This window comes from Ictidomys tridecemlineatus, chromosome 9, assembly GCF_052094955.1.
Source record: "Ictidomys tridecemlineatus isolate mIctTri1 chromosome 9, mIctTri1.hap1, whole genome shotgun sequence".
Lineage (NCBI taxonomy): Eukaryota > Metazoa > Chordata > Mammalia > Rodentia > Sciuridae > Ictidomys > Ictidomys tridecemlineatus.
Window position 1 is genome coordinate 66,638,945 of NC_135485.1, and position 20,040 is coordinate 66,658,984.

General features: G+C 35.0%; 1 protein-coding gene across 8 annotated transcripts in view; it reads left to right on the plus strand.

Moving 5' to 3' along the window:
* Positions 1-20,040, plus strand: part of Arhgap24 (Rho GTPase activating protein 24) — a 711,589-nt gene that overhangs the window by 668,969 nt on the left and 22,580 nt on the right. For all 8 annotated transcript variants that reach the window (XM_078021565.1, XM_078021564.1, XM_078021563.1 and 5 more), the window contains 3 exons: positions 12,703-12,835; positions 15,685-15,758; positions 19,127-19,248. In XM_078021565.1, the coding sequence (XP_077877691.1) occupies positions 12,703-12,835; positions 15,685-15,758; positions 19,127-19,248 (329 nt within the window). The remainder of the gene's footprint in view (positions 1-12,702; positions 12,836-15,684; positions 15,759-19,126; positions 19,249-20,040) is intronic.

Sequence of the window (20,040 nt, forward strand, 5' to 3'; positions counted from 1 at the left end):
TAAAATTAAAAGATTTTCAATAAATTTACCAACTGAGGCAACCATTGCCATAAATCGGTTTCAGAACATTTTTATCACCTCAGTAAGATCCGCTGTGCACATTTATTGTTTCCTCCTGTCCCTTTTTCTTCCCAGGCAAAAAAAAAAAAAAAAAACAATCAATCTAATATATGTCTCTGTAGAATTTCTCTTTTCTGGACCTTTCATTTAATTGGAGTTATTCAATATTCTGTTGCATCCAGCTCCTTTCACTTAGCATAATATTTTTGAGATTTGTCCATATCATAACATATAGCATAGTAGTTTGTTTCTTTTTATTGGTATTTCACTTAATAGGCTTATTATATTTTTGTTTATTCATTCATCAGTTGGTAGATATTTATATAGTGTCTACGTTGACCTATTGTGTATATTGCTTTTGTGAACATTCATGTACACAGATTGTTGTATTGGTGTGTTTGCATTTCCCTTGAGTATATAACTGAGTGTGAAACTGCTGGGTCTTATCTGTGTTAACTACTTGAGAAACTGTTGAATTATTTTCCAAGGGATTGAAATACTTTCAATTTCCAGGGACAATGTGTGAGTGTCCTAATTCTTTCCTTTCTGTTTTTCTGTTTGTTTGTTTATTTATTTTTGTTTTTCTTTTGTTTTATTTTTTGAGGCAGGCTCTTGTTGCTAAGTTGCCTAGTCTGGCCTTGAATTTGGCAATCCTCCTGTTTCAGCCTCCTCCATAGCTGTAATTACAGGTGTGCTCAGTTGCTCAAGTTTTTTCCTAACCCATCTAATGAGTGAGAAATGGTATCTTCTGTTAGTTTTAGGATGCATTTCCCTAATGATTACTGATGCTGAGTTATCTTTCCTTGTGCTGATAAGTCATTTGTATACCCTTGTTTAAAAAGGCACATGGTTAAAATGTTTAATTTTCTGATTGTCTTGATAATCCTGATAAGAAAATGGTTTATGAATCTCTAAAAAATTAATAATAATATTGTAAAAATATGTTTAAGATTGAGATAAATACCTGTAATGAAATGGGAATATGAATCTACATAACCATGAGGATGTCATTGAAGGTATTCATTTAATATTCTGAACTCACAAGGTAAAACTTACTAGAACTCGCAGAACTACAATATGAACCCAAATAAGGTAAAGAAATTAGTGAAGCTTGGTCAACTTTTTTATCTCTATCACCTAGAACAATGTCTGACATAATATAGTTACTCAACAATTTTTTTAAATAAATGGATAAAGGATATTCAAGCAGAATATTTTTTATATTTTAAGAATATTGGCCAAATGAAAGAATGCTGATATTTCTGATGTCATATAATAGAATATTTATGTGCTTATTTTTGTAGATTTAAATTCTATAAACTGGAAAATATTATGTTTCAAAAATTTTAAAATTCTGCTTGAATTTTTGCAAGAAAGTGCATTCCTTAAAGTGATATGTTTTTGAAATAGATTTATTGAGTCATAATTTATATTTCATGTAATCCACCTATTTCAAGGATAAAATTAAAAGATTTTCCATAAATTTACCAAGTGAGGCAACCATTACTATAAATCGGTTTCAGAACATTTTTATCACCTCAGTAAAATTTTTGTCAACTAAGGCAAAATTCCTGACTAAAATATATGCAAAGTCATTATTCTGTGAAAGTCACAGATCTAAATTATGATTAGTACCTTTTTTTGTTTTCTACTCCTGAAATACTCTCATGAATATGGGTGTATTATACTCCAGAGTAAAACTAGATTTGGGCTGATAAGAATAGTAACCAAATAATAACAATAAATACCAAAACAAAATAAATAATAAATAAAACAAGAAAAGAATCTTGCTTATTCTTAAGTAAATCTGATTCATCACTCTTCTTTACTCTGAACTCTCTTAAAAAATGATCCAACCAGGCTCTGGAGGCTAAGGCAGGAGGACTGCAGGTTCAAAGCCAGCCTCAACAACTTAGCAAAGCCATAAACAACCTAGTGAGACCCTGTCTCAAAACAAAAAATAAAAAGGGCTGTGGATGTAGCTCTGTGATTAAGCACTCCTGGGTTCAATCCCCAATACCAAAAGAAAAAAAAATCTAAATAGAAAACCCTAACAGGATAAACATCTGTATATATGGAGACAGAATATACCATCCAATGAAGAGCATGACATTATTTTAATGTAAGGACAACTAGTACTTCCTTGCTTTTTGTCCCCACATCCAATTATATAAACATATTAAGAAACTAGAATAGTATCATCTAGATAATATGCTCAGAATACTTCTGTGTTGTAATGAAGGACTGCTGAACTACCCAGAGACAATTTTTGTAAGGATTTCGATTGTTTTGATACTAATTCAATTCATCCATATAAACCAGAAAATCTTTTTGAATTCCTTGCAACTCTGTAAGTTAGCAATTTGACATTGTAAAACTAGGCCTCTATTTATTCATCTCCCATATAAGGTTCAAAACTGTTTCTACATTATTGACTTTATTGGAAGAAACTACCTTTCCTGAAAAAAGAATGTTTGCATCCTTTGTGATTTGTTCCAGAATAAGGTACTTACAATTCATCAAATCTGTGATAATTATGGAAGGAAGAGTGTGCAATGCCACATTAATAAGAATATAGATAGGAAAGGAGAAAGGAAATTTTAGTTGCTATTTAGTTTTATTAGCTAGAATAATTACTAGTGATATTTGACACTGTTTTATTTTAAAAAATAAATATTAAAGTATGTATATATATATTTGTATACTGTTAATAGAATTATAAGAATATCAACAGAAACAAATATGCCTCCTAGCATCAGACATCAACAATGCTTCTCTGGGAAGTACTTGGTTATATAATCTGAAATCTCTCAGAGAAAAGATAAATTGCTGAATATATTATCAGGGTTACATTTCCTTTGCTGATCCTGAAATATCTTCTGTACAGCTTAGTGAAGGAAAAAACATGAAGGCAGACAAAATAAAATTGTAAAGCAACTAAATATAGCTGCGATTTCTCTCTTTTGGCTAAGCCAAGTTCATTAACTTTTGCCAACATTTCGAAGACGGTATGAATTACAGCTCATAAAGCACCTCATCCCATATGCTATTGAAACAAGAAAGGGCTACATGATGATGTCTTCAGCACATATGCTTACCAGTGTGAGACGTGAAAACTGAAAGTGTCATGTAGACTGTCTATGAAAGAATATCCTCATGTCTGCATATCAGGAGTCAAATGTTAGGAAAAGCAACATGCTCCAATTAACCAAAGTATGAAACCTCCTCGTTTATTTAATCTAACTAGATAATTGTATAATTATAGTGTGTTTAGAGATTATACATTACTTCTCCCAATTGTCTTGTTTTCAAAGATATTCCCCAGGGTGGGCGGGGGAGAAGTAAACAAAAAGTGTCTCAGACTCTCTCTCAAATTATACTCATGTAATCCATTAAGTAGTAGGAGCTATTTTTAAGTATAACTTTAAAATTTCTGTAAATGAGTTTTCTGGTTGTCTCTCTTCATCTCAGTGATTTCTTTGTTTCCACTTGAAAATAGGTAATCTGAATTGAAAATAAGATATCAGTCTTTTAAAATTAATCCTACATTTCTTGTAATATGTTTCACTTTGAAGGTAGGAAGCAGTGTTCCATAAAGCAGTCCAAGAAAGAGTTAATATGTGGACATTACTCCACTGTGATTCCTGTCCTGGATCCAGAATGCTTTTGTTGTTAAGCAACTCAGTGACCCAGTCTCTAATAAAACAGAAAACAGGGCTGCTGATGTGGCTCAGTGCTTGAGTGCCCCTGAGTTCAATCCCTGGTAACCCCCCCCCCCCAAAAAAAAAAGAACATATGATACTTTGTATCTCTGGCATGTTTTGCCACCAAATGTCCTCCAGAGCCATCTATTTTGCTACAAATGATACAAATTTCATTCTTTTTGGCTGAATAATATCCCATTGTGTATATATACCACATTTCTTTATCCATCCAACAGTTGATGGACACATAGGCTGATCACTTACATTAGCTATAATGGACAGTGCCATGATAAACATGAACATGCATGTATCTCTTTGTATACTGATCTTGTTTCCTTTAGGTATGTGCTCAGATGTGGGATAGATGAGTCATATGGGAGATCTATTCCTAGTTTTTTTGAAGGACCTCCATAATGTTCTCTGCAAGGATTGAATTAATTTACATTCCCACCAAGGTGCGTTAGAGTTCTTTTTCCTCCACATTCTCAACAGCATTTGTTGTTGTTGCTGTTTTTTAAATAGTCATTCTAGCCGGGATGAGATCATGTCTCATTGTAGTTTTGATCTGAATTTCCCTGAGAGTGATATTAAACATTATTTCACATAATTGATGGACACTTGTATTTCTTCTTTTGAGAAATGTCCATTCATTTGCCCATTAGTAATTAAAGTACTCATTTTTTGTTGTCATTATAAAGGTTTTTGAGTTCTTTATAACTAACCCTCTGTCATATGAGTAGTTGACATATAGTTTCTCTCATTCTGTGGTGAAGTTGTCTCTTCATCATATTTATTATTGCCTTTGCTGTGCAGAAGCTTTTTTGCTTGATATAATCCCACTTGTCATTTTTTGCTTTTGTTTCCTTTGTTTTCAGGGTCCTATCCAGAAAATTGTTTCTTGTCCAATGCCTTGAAGTTTATCCTTTTATTTTTTTCTAGTAAATTCGGAGTCTTACGTCTTACATTTGGAATATTTAACATTTAAATTATGTTTTGTCGTTGTTATTGTGAGTGTATATGTATGTACAAGGTAGCCTGTTCTTAATAGAGTTATAATGATATAATATTGATTTCAGGAAACTTCTGCATATTCTGCTTCAAACTGTATAAATTCCTCGATTTTGCTAGCCTTTCCTCTCCCATGGAAATAGCTGGGAAGACAGTGGAAAAAGTCAGAGTTTACTTTTAATCTTCAGGCTAAATTTCAATTTACTTAGACAAATTAGGACATAGCTACTTAGAAAATGAATCGATGCCTTCAAGCATACTAACTCAAACTCACAACTCTGATAATTGCTCTACAAAATAAGTGTTTATTTTTGTGTTATTTATATTTATATCACTTAAATAATTTCCATTTATATTCAGCTGTGGTATTCATAAGCTACACAGCAAGACATTTTACTTGTAATTTGTTATTTAGTTGCTACTGTTGACTACTTTCTATATGTGTGTGCTAGGAAAGTTAGGGGTGGGAGGGCAGGCTTGTGGCAAGAAGGTGCTGTGGTATTATTAGTGGAGGGGAGTGATATAAAGTTGAACCTAAGCAGTGTTGGTAAGACTGCTAAAGAGGTTATGGATTCATAATGTATTTTGTCGGAATACATACTCTTTAGTCATCAGGATTTTTTTTTTTTTAATTCCCAAGTGATTCCAATGCACATGTTAGGCTGAGAAGTACTAATCACAGATTAAGGGTCTTTGCAAGAAGAAAATTTAGTTTGACTTCTATGTACCTTGCTTATTTATATGAAGATTAATGCTAAAGCAGGAAACATTTTATGTCAAGTGGAGCATGTTAGTCAGCTTTGCATCACTGTGGCCAAAGCACCTGACAAGAACAACTCAGAAGAGAAAAAACTATATTTTGGCTCCCAGTATCAGAAGTCTCAGTCCTTAGATGACTGACTCCATTGCATTGGGTCCAAATTGAGGCAGCACATCATTGTGGAAAGAGTGTCACAGAGGGAAGCTGCTCTCCTCACTGCAGCCAGAAAGCAGAGGGAGAGTTGAGGGAAGGGGCCACAGGGAATATACACCTTTCCTTAGCAAGACTTCAGTGACCCATCTCATCTAGCCATGCTCCACCTGCCTACAGTTGCCACCTAATCTGTCTATTCAAGCTAGGATGGGCTAATTAAGTTATAATTCTCACAATCCAATCATTTCACCTCAGAATTCCTGCAGTAGCACAGGAGCTTTGGGAGGGATACTTCATATCTGAACTATAACAGGGAGTATTGTGGCTCCTGGACAGCTTTGTTTATGTGAAGTTCAATGTTTAGAACACCTAAACATGCAGTAGCAAGGTTTGGTATCGAGGTGTACACTATCATCATTGTAGATAATTGTACTTATGGATTTATCCTGGGGACGGCCATGAAAACAGTAACACTTAGAGGCCAGCAGAAAAAGAGCTTGGGAAATATGGCTACAAAATGGTGGCTAGAGGAGGAGAAGCCAAGGAAGTGTGGGGTGAAGACCAGAGAGACATCAAAGAGGCAATGAAATAGACTTGCCCATGAGAAGTATTAGAAGTCAGGAGTAAACCAAAATCTATGATTTATTACCCAGTTTGAGGGTGTAGTTACTTTCTATTTGAGGAGTCTATTATTTAGAAGCACCAAACTCAAACTGCTCACAAGCATCTCTTTCTATGGCTCTATTACCTGGCTATATTTTCAGGTATTTTGTTACTTTGATCATTTTGTTTGTATAAAGGGAGCTCTATTTGTGTGTGTGTGTGTGTTCACATGCTCATGCTCACAGGGTCAAAATGTTTGTTTTACATGACTAGCTTTGTGAGGGAGAAGTTCTACCTGAGTAATTCTATACACATAAACAATTCTAGAAGTGGGAAGGAAAAGAGCAAATGTGACTATTGTTAAGCATGAACAACATTTTCCCAATATTGTTACTTCCACTTCCTCTTGAATTAGGGAATTTTGTAGAATGAGTATGTGACAAACAAGCTCCTGTGGAAGGATCCTGTGGCCACATTTAACTGCTAGCCATTGCCCACTGAACTCCCTCCTTTCCTTGGAAGAAGTTTTCTTCTCCAAATGCTTGTTCTATATCAGTGTTTCTTAACATGGGTTGCATACAAGAGTAAAATCTCATGTTCAGGTTATATCAGTCAGATTTTCTTTAGCTATCTCAGTCCTCAATATTTTGAAATACTTTCCAGATGATACCAGTGTGCAAACCAAGGTTGACAATCACTATATCTCTATTCAGCATTGTTTCCATTAATCTGTATTTAACTGACAGCATGTTTTTGTTTTTCTGCTAATATTTCATTACTTAATACTGTAATAGTACTATGAACAGTTTTCTAGGAAAGCTCACCAAATGCAGATTCATGGATTGTATCAGTCTGTCCTGACTACCATAACAAAATACCATAGACTGGGTGGCTTAAAAAACAAAGATTTATCTTTTCACACTTCTGGAAGTTTAAAACTAAGATAGGGGTTACATTATGGTTAGGGGCTGGTGAAGGCTCTCTTATTGACTTGCGGGTGGCTGCCTTCTTGCTGGCTCCTCATGTGATTTTTCTGCAGTGTGGGCATGAGGGATAGGGAGAAAGAAAACTCATAGTGTCTCTTTTTATAAGGACACTAATTCTGTCAGTCAAGGACCCCACTATCATGACCTTGTCAGAACCTAATTGCCCGCCCCCCCCAAAGGCCTCTGTCTCTAAACACCTTTACATTAGTGGTTAGGGCTTCCACATTTGGATGTGGAAGAAACATGATTCAGTCTATAAAAAGATAGCTGTGTAGTTCTCTGCCATCAGCACTTTTAAACCAGGAGAATTGAATTGGAATGAGCACAAACTCAATGTATTCCAGGAGTTGGCCTGGAGATGAAACAATCTTTTGATTTTGTATATAATTTAGTGGTGACACTTATGTAAGTGTTCAATAAATTGAGACATTTGAACCAGATGCAAGTTTCACTGCCAAAAAAAATGTACCAGTTTTGACAGATAATTAATAAATAAGTTTGAACAGAAGCAGACTCTTCCAAATGGCATTTAGTTTAGTTTAGTTTAGTTTAGAGCTGCTTAAACTTTTAGGTTAGCTTTTCTGTGTTTTGGTGAACTCAGGGGTGGAGCAGGTTGCTTAAGCAAGACATTTGGGGGCAGAGTTCATCCGGGCAATGCTGTTGCATGTCTTCATTTTAATTTATGTTCTCCCTGGAGCCTGGTAGAGATGACATTATTATTTTCTTAATTTGAAGGTAATTCTTAGGTCCTCTTATTGTGCTCGTTGCCGATAAGTCCACAATATCTTTAATAACTTCCTGTGTGAATGCATTGGAAATTCATTCTATTCAGTTAAATCAAGGGATTGATTATACTGTGTTCTGTGCATGGTAACCAGAATGAAAAATTCCCTTTTCTAATTATGAAGCTTAAGTGTTACAAGGTTTTGTCTATGTGGTTTTATACTTGTAATTATGATGGCATTTGGATTTATCAGTGTGTATAAGTATATTTATTAGGGAAGGAAGAGTAGGGTTACAGGATGAGCAAGAAGGGATTGTTTTCAGATCTTTTATTCCCATTCAGATTAGTAAAAGCCTATTGTGCATAGATTTATAAACAGTGCGACGAGTTTCCAGGAAGTGCAGAGAATATTCTTAAGATCACATATCTGGCAGGGTATTAAAAGTTAGACTACACAGAGAGTGTTATAAAGTTGAAAACTTGAGCATGGTAAGGAAATGTGTTGACAGGGACCAGATAGAGATATAAGCTAAGCTCAAGGGAGGGAAAAAAAGGTCTCTTGTTGTTCATCTATTCCCCCACCCACCAGGTATCCTGAGGCAGTGCTCACTATAGGTGTTCAGGAACTATGTAGTGAATGAATGACAGATTCCAGAAGGATCAAAAGATGACCCATGAGAAAACTAAATTAGATCAATCATGGGAAGCTTCACGGAGGTCTTCAAGGTTGAAAACAGTAGTGAACACAAGGAAACAGGTTTCAAAAGCAAAGTCCAAGTACAGTATGAGGGGTAAACAATTCCCATGTGTTGATCAAGTAAGCATATGTTACAGAGCTCCTCCTCGTCTGGTAGCTTTTTAAATGAGCATTATAGAGGCCCTCTCTCTTCTCTCTCTTTCTCTTTTCTATCACTGGATATGAAGTGTATGATTATTTTTCCTAACTTCTGAGCAAATTCTGTTACCAGGTGAGTGAAAGAATCTTGAGTCTATGTAGTGATTTTACATTACCAAGTAGTTTTGAAGTCCTACCAAAGGAACCTGAGGTTAATGTACCACCTATCTGTTCGATGTCCTGTTCAAGTGCCTCAAATGGGATTAATTACAGAATCTACTGGTTGGATCACAGAGAGGGCCTAGAGTGTGGAGAGGTGTTGTTGTTGTTAACCAGGTAACAATTTTTATTTCCCATTGTACCTAGACTTTTGTCACAATTAGTCACTTCACTTTGGCAAAGACTAGATAAATATCTCTGAGGCAAAAATAACATGTCATTGAAGGTGCATTAGGCTATTAACACAAAACATTGGTATCTAGTTAATTAGTTGTATGTAGTAAAGTAAATATCAATAAATCAAAGTAGTGGGTTTTTAGTCAGAGATATCAGGCTGGAGAGTTAGATGTGGAAGATTGTCATCTCATAGAGTAAACCTACAGAGATTTTTTCAGAGAAACCCCAGTCTCCCATTGCTCTAGGTAGCCTATTAGCAGCCACGGCAGAGTGACCCAATGTGAGCCACAGGACATGAATCAGAAGAGGCAAAGCATTTTGGAGTCCGTCCAAAAGTAATTGTTTCCTTCCATTCAGTAGGAAAGTACAAAGCCAAAATGAGAAAGCTGAAAAAAATGCAGAAGTCTCTATTTCTACAAAGAACTAGGTTTAATGAAGTCCCCCAAAAAGTCATAAAATTTTAAGTCTTTAAACAAAACTTGAATAGCCTTTGTTAATTGGAGAAAAAAAAAGAAGACAGAAAATACATACGATCATTCTTTATTATTTCTATGTCATTTTCATTTCGGTGTAATTACCTGTGGCCATATATATTATAATATTAAAAGCTAAGGCAAAGGATTATTTCAGGCAAGGAATAAAATAATCACCCCACTCCATCTCTCTTACTTTGATTCATAGCTCCAATGTTTTAATTCTTGGAAGATTACTGCAGCTTTGGTGTTAAGAACGTTGCTGGTAGAGGAAGAATGATTCTGCTGCCTTCCATCCTTCACAGTTTTCTCCGGGCCTCACAGTCTAACTTTGCAAGCTTGCCACCTAGTGTTCGAATGTTCTCAACACCAAATGTTTCCCTTCTTCAGAAGCGAAGTAATAGAGGAAGGAATTCAGGACGTTAACATAAAAACAGTGTGTTCCAGGAAAGTGAATGGAATGAATAAATCATCAAAGAAATTCTAAAACAGATTTCTTGTTAAATATGTTCCTTTTTTTCTTTATTATCTTCTTTCTTTATTGCATTTACTCATAAATATTTAACATAGTGTTTGTATAGAAATATACATATAAAACACTCTACATATTGAAATATATATGTACTTATTTTGTATTTTGATTTTATATTTTTCTCTCTCCCTACTTATAACTTTAGCAACATTTTGTCATTGACTCTAGAGGCAAAACAGATCCCATCCAGTCATGACAGTAGGTTGAATTAGAGTGAAGTCAAAAAGTGGAAGTAGTTTATTGGAACATTTGATTGCACTGCCTCTCCTGCCTCAGGCTGCAATTTTGTTACTCCTGGTGACTGCTCTTTCAAGCCAGGCACTTTACTATATAGGAACAGAGGCATAGAAGGTTTGGATACTCGTGAAATGGACAGCTTTACCAGTAAACAACAACACATATGAATTTTTTTTTTGTCTTACTACTGAAACTATTATAGGTTCATCTTTTTTAAAAAAATTAGAAATTATTTTTGGAAATTAATAAGCCTGAACCTAGATTTCAAGAGGTCCTTGAGATGTGATTTTTATTCACAAATCTTTAAGAGAACCTCTTTATTGATATTGCCTTACCATTGACAATTTTTTAAAATATACTTATTTGTTAGAAAAATAAAGTTAACGTAACATGCCCCATTAGATCAAATCATCATTTTAATATCTTCAAAATCACTCATGGTATGCTTATTCTGACAGACTCTAACATCCACACAAAAAACCTCAGTGCTTGTCCCCAGGTAGATAAAGCTCTGTGGCTCATGAAGCTGCTCCCTGCCACTCTGACCATATCCACCCCCATTGGAGGCTCTGAATTTCCCAGTCTTTAATAGGTCTTTAAGGGCACGAGGCTGCCTCCCTCTTCAAAGTGTTTCCCTTCCTTACTTTAATCAGTATTGCACTTCTCTGTCCTTCTGCTCTCAGTTCACTCTACTACACCCTTCCAATCTTAGTCCAAGCCTCATTTCCTCAGAGAAGCCCACCCTATGCCTGGTTAGTCCTCTATTGTTATTAAACAACATCCTATAGTTTTCCTTCTTACCACCCACTACAACTCTATAATTACATAGTATATTATCATTGGCTTAATATTTGCTGCCCCCCTAAATTATAAATTATAAGCAGGCTTGAAAAATACCTTTATTTGTTAATTCCTGAGACCCTAGCCACTGTGTTTTCTATAGTGTCCAACACAGAATAGATACACAGTAAATACTTGATGAAATCAATCCATGAGTTCAAAATTGAGAACTGAGAGGCACATTGTCCTAGCTCACATACATATGGCATCACCAAGAGAGTACTCCCTAGTGCTGCATCCCAGTTTCTATTCCAAAGGCAGAGCCTTCCAGGGTCTTACCCACTCCTGAAGCTGGGAGTATGGTGTAAGCTTTTACTTCTTACAGAACCCCCTGATTTACTCACTACCACATTTCCTGCCTCACTTAAGTATTCAACCTGCTTCTTCCCCCCCCCCTAAATAAATAACTCCCACTCAAAAACAGTTTGATTCCCCTCTTTCCTGTTATCCATCTTCATGGATTAACATGGAATGGGAATACAGAGAAGAAAATATACATTCACATTCAGTAAATTATCCTGCCACTCTGGCGTTCTGCAGGGGATAAATATAAATTACATGAGTTATGTAAAGAATATGTTAAAATTGTAATTGTTTATTTTCAGAGGATTTCCTTTCTCTTTCTAGAGGGATCTAAGAATTCCCAACTCTTTTAGAATAGTAGACAAGCAATTATGCTGAGAGCCAACATCTTCATAATGAGTTGTGCTTAAAAAGTGTGTCATCCTAAGCTTCAAGTATCTGGAACCAATCACCAATGTCTCCCTAAAATGAGTTCAACATTTTGAGAGATGAAGTCAGGATTCAGAAGTAATGAATTCTGACACAGAATACAAACATACACAAACATAAATTTGGTATTTGTTGTAAAGTGTATTATATTTTGTGGCCTGATATATTCTCATAGTTTTCCAAAGCTAACACTTTTGCTTGCCATCCAATATACACATATGAATAAGATACAACTTTCCCACGTTCATATATGAATACACAATGAGTGAAACTCCACATCATGTACAACTGCAAGAATGGGATCCTAATTAGAATAAGTTATTCTATATATTGGTATAATATGCTGAAATTCACTCTACTGATATGTGTATCTAAAAAGAACAAATAAAAAATACACACCTAAGCAAAATGCTTGAACTTTCAACTATTTTCACACCACGTGAAGGAGTCTGAAAGTGTCTTGTCACTCTCTCTTTCCCACCCTTGGTGGCGTCTAATAGACATTACAAAAGTGTGTGCTCCCTGGAAACTAGATTGACTGATTCAGTTGCAAATTTAGATAGAATTGGGACTCCTTGGCATATATTTCACACTAATAATAATAAACTAAATGATATAAAGTTACCCCCTAAAATACCTTTCAATTTCTGTCTCCATAGCAACACGGACGTGCACACGGTGGCCTCACTCCTTAAACTGTATCTTCGAGAACTTCCAGAACCAGTTATTCCATATGCTAAGTATGAAGATTTCTTGTCATGTGCCAAGCTGCTCAGCAAGGAAGAGGAAGCGGTAAGTTGATGCATTTGTTTTTAATAAGCTTTGGTATGCAGGTTTTGTCTGTGTTTTTACTATTTAATTTGCAATTTTCCTCTTGTCCTATTCTTGGACATTTCCCCCTTTCTCTACATCACACACATTTAGACCTTCTATGCACAACTCAAGTCCCATTTCTGTTCCCTGTCTGATCAGAAAGAAGAATGTGGCTGAATGAATGAAATCAGTGCTTTATGGCACTTGGCTCCCCTAAAGGGTTGATTCATGGTGCTACATTAGGTCACATCTTCCAAGAAGAACATGAGCACCTTGTTTCATAATCTCCTTTGTTGAATACCTCCAAAGTATCTCAAGTAATGGCCTATAAACCAAATCCTATCTCCTGCCTATTTTTGTTAAAAACAGCTTTATTGAGATGTAATTACCGTACTGTACAATCAATGGTTTAAACTTTATAATTCAGTACTTATATATTCTCAGAGTTGTGCAACCAGCACCAAAATTCAATTTTAGAATATTTACAAAATTTCTATTTCCCTAAAACAAATCTCAGAGCCTCTGTGAATTCCCCTTTCCCCAGCTCTTGGCAAATACTAATCTAATTTCTTCCCCTATAGGTATGCCTCTGCTGGACATTTTATATAAACAAGATCATTCAATATGTTGTTTTCTGTGATTAGGCTTTTTCATCTTTTCCAAAGTTCATTCACATTGTACCATTTATCAGTATTTCATTTTTAAAATTTCCAAACAGTATTCTATTTTTTATTCATTCATCAGTTTTTGAATTTCCATTATTTGACTATTAGCAATAATGCTACTATGAACATTTATGTGCCAAGGTTTGCATGGAAATATGTTTTCATTTCATTTGGATATATACCTTAAAGATAGAATTGCTGGTCCATATGTAGCTCTATTTTTTTTTTCCAAAAAGAGTGTGCATTTTTAATTACCATCAGGCATGTGTGCAGATTCCAATCTCTTTACATCTCTGCCATCACTTACTGTTATCTGTCTTTTTGACCATAGACATTCTAATACATGTCAGGAGTGTATCATTGAGGTTTGAATGGCGTTTTCCTGATGGCTAATGATGCTAAATATTTTTTCATGGTGTTTATTGGCTATTTATATACTTTCTTTGGAAAAAATATCTATTCAGATTAGTTTCCTATTTTTAATTGCATTACCACCATCCCAGTCTCTCAGGTGATTGATTCCAGGCCTCCTTGCAGATACCTAAATCTATGAATGTTCAATTCCTTTACATAGAATGGTGTAGTGTTTGTATATAACCTAGGCATAGCTTCCTGTATACTTTAAATCATTTCTAAATTATTTGTAGTGCATAGTACAAAGTAAATGCTGTGCTAATAGTTGTTATTCTGTGTTGTTTAGGGAACAGTGACAAGAAAAATGTCAGTACTGTTCAGTACAGATACAGTTTTTTCCTAACATTTTTAATCTGCAGTTGGTTGAATCCATGAATATGGAGGACCAACTGTATTTGTCTTATTATTGAGTTGTAAGAATTTATATAGTTAAATCATGTTCCTTATCAGATATGTGATTTGCTAATATTTCTCCCATTTAAATTATTATCTCTTCATTTTCCTGATGATGTCCTTTAAAGCATAAACCCTTTTTCATTTTGATGAAGTATTTCATGTATTTTATTTATTTTTATTTGGTCATTTGTGCTTTTTGTGTCATGTCTAAGAAGCCTGTGTGTAAGAAAAAGTCATATTTACTCCTCTATGGTCTTCTAAGAATTGTGTAACTTCAACTCTTACACTGAGATCTTTGTTCCATTTTGAGCTCATGTTATGATGCAGGGAAAGGAGCCAACTTTATTCTTTTGCATGTGGATATCCAATAGTCTCAGCACCATTTTTTTGAAGACTCTTCTTTCTTCCATTGAACTCTCTTGCTATAATTGTCAAAAACTGCTGCCTGTTTTTACAAATGCAATTTTATTTTTGTTGTTGTTGTTTCATAATATCAACTGTGGCTGTTTTTGTATAACAACAGAATGCTCAGGTAGTTATAACAGAGACCAGGTGTCCTGTAAAGCCTAAAATACTTACTAACTGACCCTTTACAGGAAGAAGAAATCAGATTGCATTATCAATTGGCTTTTCTAGGGCCATTTACATTTTAGAGGAAGTTCTACATGAGAAGAACAGAAGAAATTAATCCCTTGTGAACTTTCCAGGAAGATCAGGCTTTTCAACCCTCTTTGTGTCGCAACTAATGATATACTGTAGGCATGACCAATCCAGAGAGATTGAATAGTCAGTAGGCATGTGTTTATCTAACTTCTAGGCATGGTGAAAATGGGAAGGACCTTCACTACATCAATGCTATTTTTTGTTTTCAACTAATGAGTCTGTCATCCCTTTTCAGTCATTGTGAACAACTGTTAAAAATGTTAAAAGAGCTTCACTTAAGTCTGTTTCTCTACAAATAATACATAACAGTGGGGATATGTTCTGAGAAACATCTTTAATATGTTTCATCATTGTGTAAATATCTTAACATGTACATATACAAACTAAGATGCCCATACCATCATTAGATGGATGATATAATCTTTTGGACCACCTTCCTATATGTAGTCATGCAATATTGATTGGCACATTATTGTACTATATTGACTGCAGTTATGGGAAATATTTTAAATACTTATACATTTCGGAAAATATTTCTAAAATATTCCCCATAATAGTGGAATATCTTCAGGAAAGACTCTTTCACTGATAATATGTGCTGAAATAAAGAACAATATTGCTATTTTCTACTTACTTTAATAACAAGACCAATACATAGATGACATTAATTCTCTTCTTCTTTGTACTCAGGGTGTTAAGGAATTAGCAAAGCAGGTGAAGAGTTTGCCAGTGGTGAATTACAACCTTCTCAAGTATATTTGCAGGTAAGAACCCTCATAAAGACAAAACTAAACAAAATAAGACTATATTTAGCCTGTCCATAACTATACTCAACAATGAATAAAACCCCTTAACTGTTCTAAGCTCCTATGTTAATCTCCGAAAAATTAGAAGGTTTGATAAGGCTACCTCCAAAGTTTCTCTGAGTACTGCAGTTGCTTACTTTTGTAATTTGATGCTCTCTTGCCTCCACATATTAAAGATAAACATTGCTTTGAACTTCCATCCAAGTTGTTTGTGCCGTGTAGGGAATGGCATTGTAGGAAAAGGAGCAGGGATCCTGGCCTGAGGTGGATCTGTGTGGGAATGAAGGTCCCATCACTGACTACCCCTATATCTTTATGCAGTGTTCTTATCCTTTCTGAGTTTCAAGGTCTTTTTTTTTTTAAGAGAGAGTGAGATTACTCTCCTTATATCAAAGAAGACATTTGGCATTTGTTTTTTAGGGCTTGGCTAGCTTCACTGAGCATAATCTGCTCTAATGCCATCCATTTCCCTCCAAATTCTATGATTTTGTCATTTCTTAATGCAGAGTAATACTCCATTGTGTATAAATGCCACATTTTTTTTATCCATTCGTCTATTGAAGGGCATCTAGGTTGGTTCCACAGTCTTCCTATTGTGAATTGTGCTGCTATGAACATCGATGTAGCAGTGTCCCTGTAGCATGCTCTTTTTAGGTCTTTAGGGAACAGACTAGGGAAGAAGAGCACAAGAAGAAGACCATCATTAAACAGGGTTGAGAGGTGGGAGGGAAAGGGAGAGAAAAGGGAAATAGCATGGAAATGGAACGAGACCCTCAGGTTTATACAAAATTACATACAAGAGGAAGTGAGGGGAAAGGGAAAAATAATACAAGGGGGAGGAATGAATTGCAGTAGTGGGGGTAGAGAGAGAAGAGGGGAGGGGAGGGGAGGGGAGGGGGGATAGTAGAGGATAGGAAAGGCAGCAGAATACAACAGACACTAGGATGGCAATATGTAAAGCAATGGAAGTGAAACTGATGTGAATCTGCAATCTGTATAAGGGGCAATATGGGAGTGCATAACCCACTTGAATCAAAATGTGAAATATGATATATCAAGAAATATGTAATGGAGGGGTAAGACAAGATAATACAAATGGAAGAAATGATTTACAGTAGAAGGGGTAGAGAGAAAAGGGGAGGGGAGGGGAGGGGAGGGGGGATAGGAGAAAATAGGACTGACAGCAGAATACATCAGACACTAGAAAGGCAATATGTGAATCAATGGAAGGGTAACTGATGTGATACAGCAATCTGTATACGGGGTAAAGTTGGGAGTTCATAACCCGCTTGAATCAAACGGTGAAATATGATGTATTAAGAACTACTGTGTAAGGTTTTGAACGACCAACAATAAAAAAAAAAAAAAAAAAAATAAAAAAAAAATAAAATAAAATAAAAAAAAAAAAGAGAGAGTGAGAGAGGAGAGAGAGAATTTTTTAGTTCTCGGCAGACACAACATCTTTGTTGGTATGTGGTGCTGAGGATCGAACTCGGGCCGCTTAATAGAGATGGTGGTGAAGAACACAGCCCACACAGCTGACTAGGAACAATGTTGTTTAAGATCCAAGCCAGAAACTGTGCAGTTCATTGTCAATATAACTGAGTAGGATTTCTAAAACCTCCCACCGTAACTTTTTCTAGTGATTTTTTTGTTTAGAAGAAAGTAGGACCTTAGGTTTCAGAATATGAAAAAGCAAGATGCAATTTCAGTGGCATCATATGCTTATTAACATATGAGACTTCCCTCCTAAGATTTTGAACTAATTCAGGTTATTAGAGTAGATGAGAAAGAGATCACGTTCTCTTTAAGTAAGAGGGGATGAAAAGGCAAGTCGTTTTATCTCCACAATAGAAGCACTTGACTTTTTTTGAAGCATTTAAACAGACTTTTAAGATTTCATCTCAAATAAGAAACAATGGTTTGACTTTTTGCCTCAGCTTTACTGTGGTTTAGGCTGTGTTATCAGGAACATTTAGAAATAGGTACCTTTAAAAAGTCATGGTATTGTAGTTAAGAGCACAGATTCCTGTGTGTCAGCTCTGTCACCATCTAACTCTGTCCTTAAAGAAGATTCTCAACCTCTTTGCTAACTGAAGTCTCTCATCTGTAAAATGGAGATAATAATACTCCCTACCTAATGGGGACACTTTAAGAACTTGATAAGTTAGTGCCATGACTGACATATAATTGTGCTAGATAAATATGCTGTTTTTATTTTTCATCATTTCCTTTTTATCACATTAAGACAATTAGCAAGCCATGAAATAAAAGCACTGATAGAAATGAAGAGGAGGTAAGGAATGAAAAAGGGTTTAAAGATCACAAAAGCAATCTCTTCTACTAAAACCTTCTGGGAAAAGGGCTATTTCATGCCTTTTATTCTTGAGAACCTAATAAATTGAAGCAATTTGTTCTTGCAGTTTTTCATATCAGTCGAACTGATGTTTTATTTTCCACAATATTTGATCTTATTTTTTTTTAGCAGACTACAAATTTGAACATCACAAATTCCTCCACAAAGAAGGCAGATTCCTACTGTTTAAAAGTTAGGATGATCCTATATACAATTCTCTTACTGAATATGTATGTATACTTAATACTTCATTAAGAAATTAGAAGGGATGTTAGTCAGTTTTCCATTATCACAACAAAATCCCTGAGATAATGAACTTGAAAAGAAGAAAGGTTTATTTTGGCTCATGGTTTCAGAGGTTTTATTCTATAATTAATTGACCCTGTTGATTTGAGGCAAGGTATTATATCAAGATATATATATATATATATATATATATATATATATATATATATATATATATATATATATATATATATATATATATCAAGGAAGTACAGGACAACACCATTCACTTCAGGACAGAGCTGTGAAAGAGAGAGACAGGAAGAGACAAGGTAATTGATATCTCAATTATGGAAAATCCTCCCACTAGGCTTCTAAAGTTTCCACCACATCCCAAGAGTGCCTCAAACCTTTAACACATAAGCCTTTTGGGGACAATTATCCAAACTATAACAAAAAGGAATGCATGTCCATGACTCTCAAGTTCATACTAACATTGTCCAAACACACTTGCTCCTTTAATTGACAGAGCAAATCAATCCAGGATATGATCTTTATAGTTTGAGCCTTCATAATTTGCAGTATAATTTTTCTACATTGAAGTGAAAGATGTTTGAATTTCTAAATGGTTTTGTTTCAGTAATCATCTTTGAGCACAGTTCAATTCATGTTTCCCAATGATCCAATTTATTTCATTGAAAAATATATTCCTGTTGTATTTCAATCATATTCTTACAACTGCTAGGTTCTTGGATGAAGTGCAGTCCTATTCAGGAGTTAACAAAATGAGTGTGCAGAACTTGGCAACTGTCTTTGGTCCTAATATCCTGCGCCCCAAGGTGGAAGATCCTTTGACCATCATGGAGGGTAAGCAAATGATTATCTTATAGCCTTTTGGTGGTTGGCTAGAGTCTATTCTTGTCTGAGCAAACTAAGGATATATATGAATCCATGACAACTCTATTTATTGACTCTATTCATTACTTAAATATGAAAATCTTCTTTGGGAATTGACTTTTTTTCAAGTTACCAAGCAGAAAAATTATAAAATGATTCCTCAGTATTCTTATAAGAACCAGTGGAACTTCCATGAAACAATAAATCCTCTGAAAAGTATTAGATGAAAGAACTGATAACCTTTAGTTCACTTTGTAAGTCCAGAGAAATTTACAGAAAATTCAAAAGGTTATTTTTAGCTGATATGTATTTATTAGTTTGGGCTTTTGGGGGACAGATTTCAAGAAGTGAAGAAACTTGATCTTTTATAAGACAATGCCATTTATTTAATTGTGAGTTGAAACTTGAAGGAAAATATGTTATCCAAATTCCGAAATGCCTCAAATTATCTCCCACAATGAACTGTTATTTCTATTTCTTTTCATTAGTCTTCACTTCTTTGGTTCATTTTTGACTTGTGGCCATTACTAACATCGTTGTTTCCTGCAAATTGGAGTAATTGAGCATTTAAGAATTCAATAGGGAAGATGGAAGGATAAAGAAAAATTGTTTTTAATTTTATTCTGAGTTTATTTAGACTAGAAAAAAATATTGCCCTTGGTGGTGTGAATTCTATTCTCTGATATTTCTCCTTTCTTGAAAATTCTAAGTTTCATTCCTTTATATCTTGTATTTGAGAAAGAAAGCTTTTGAATATCTGCC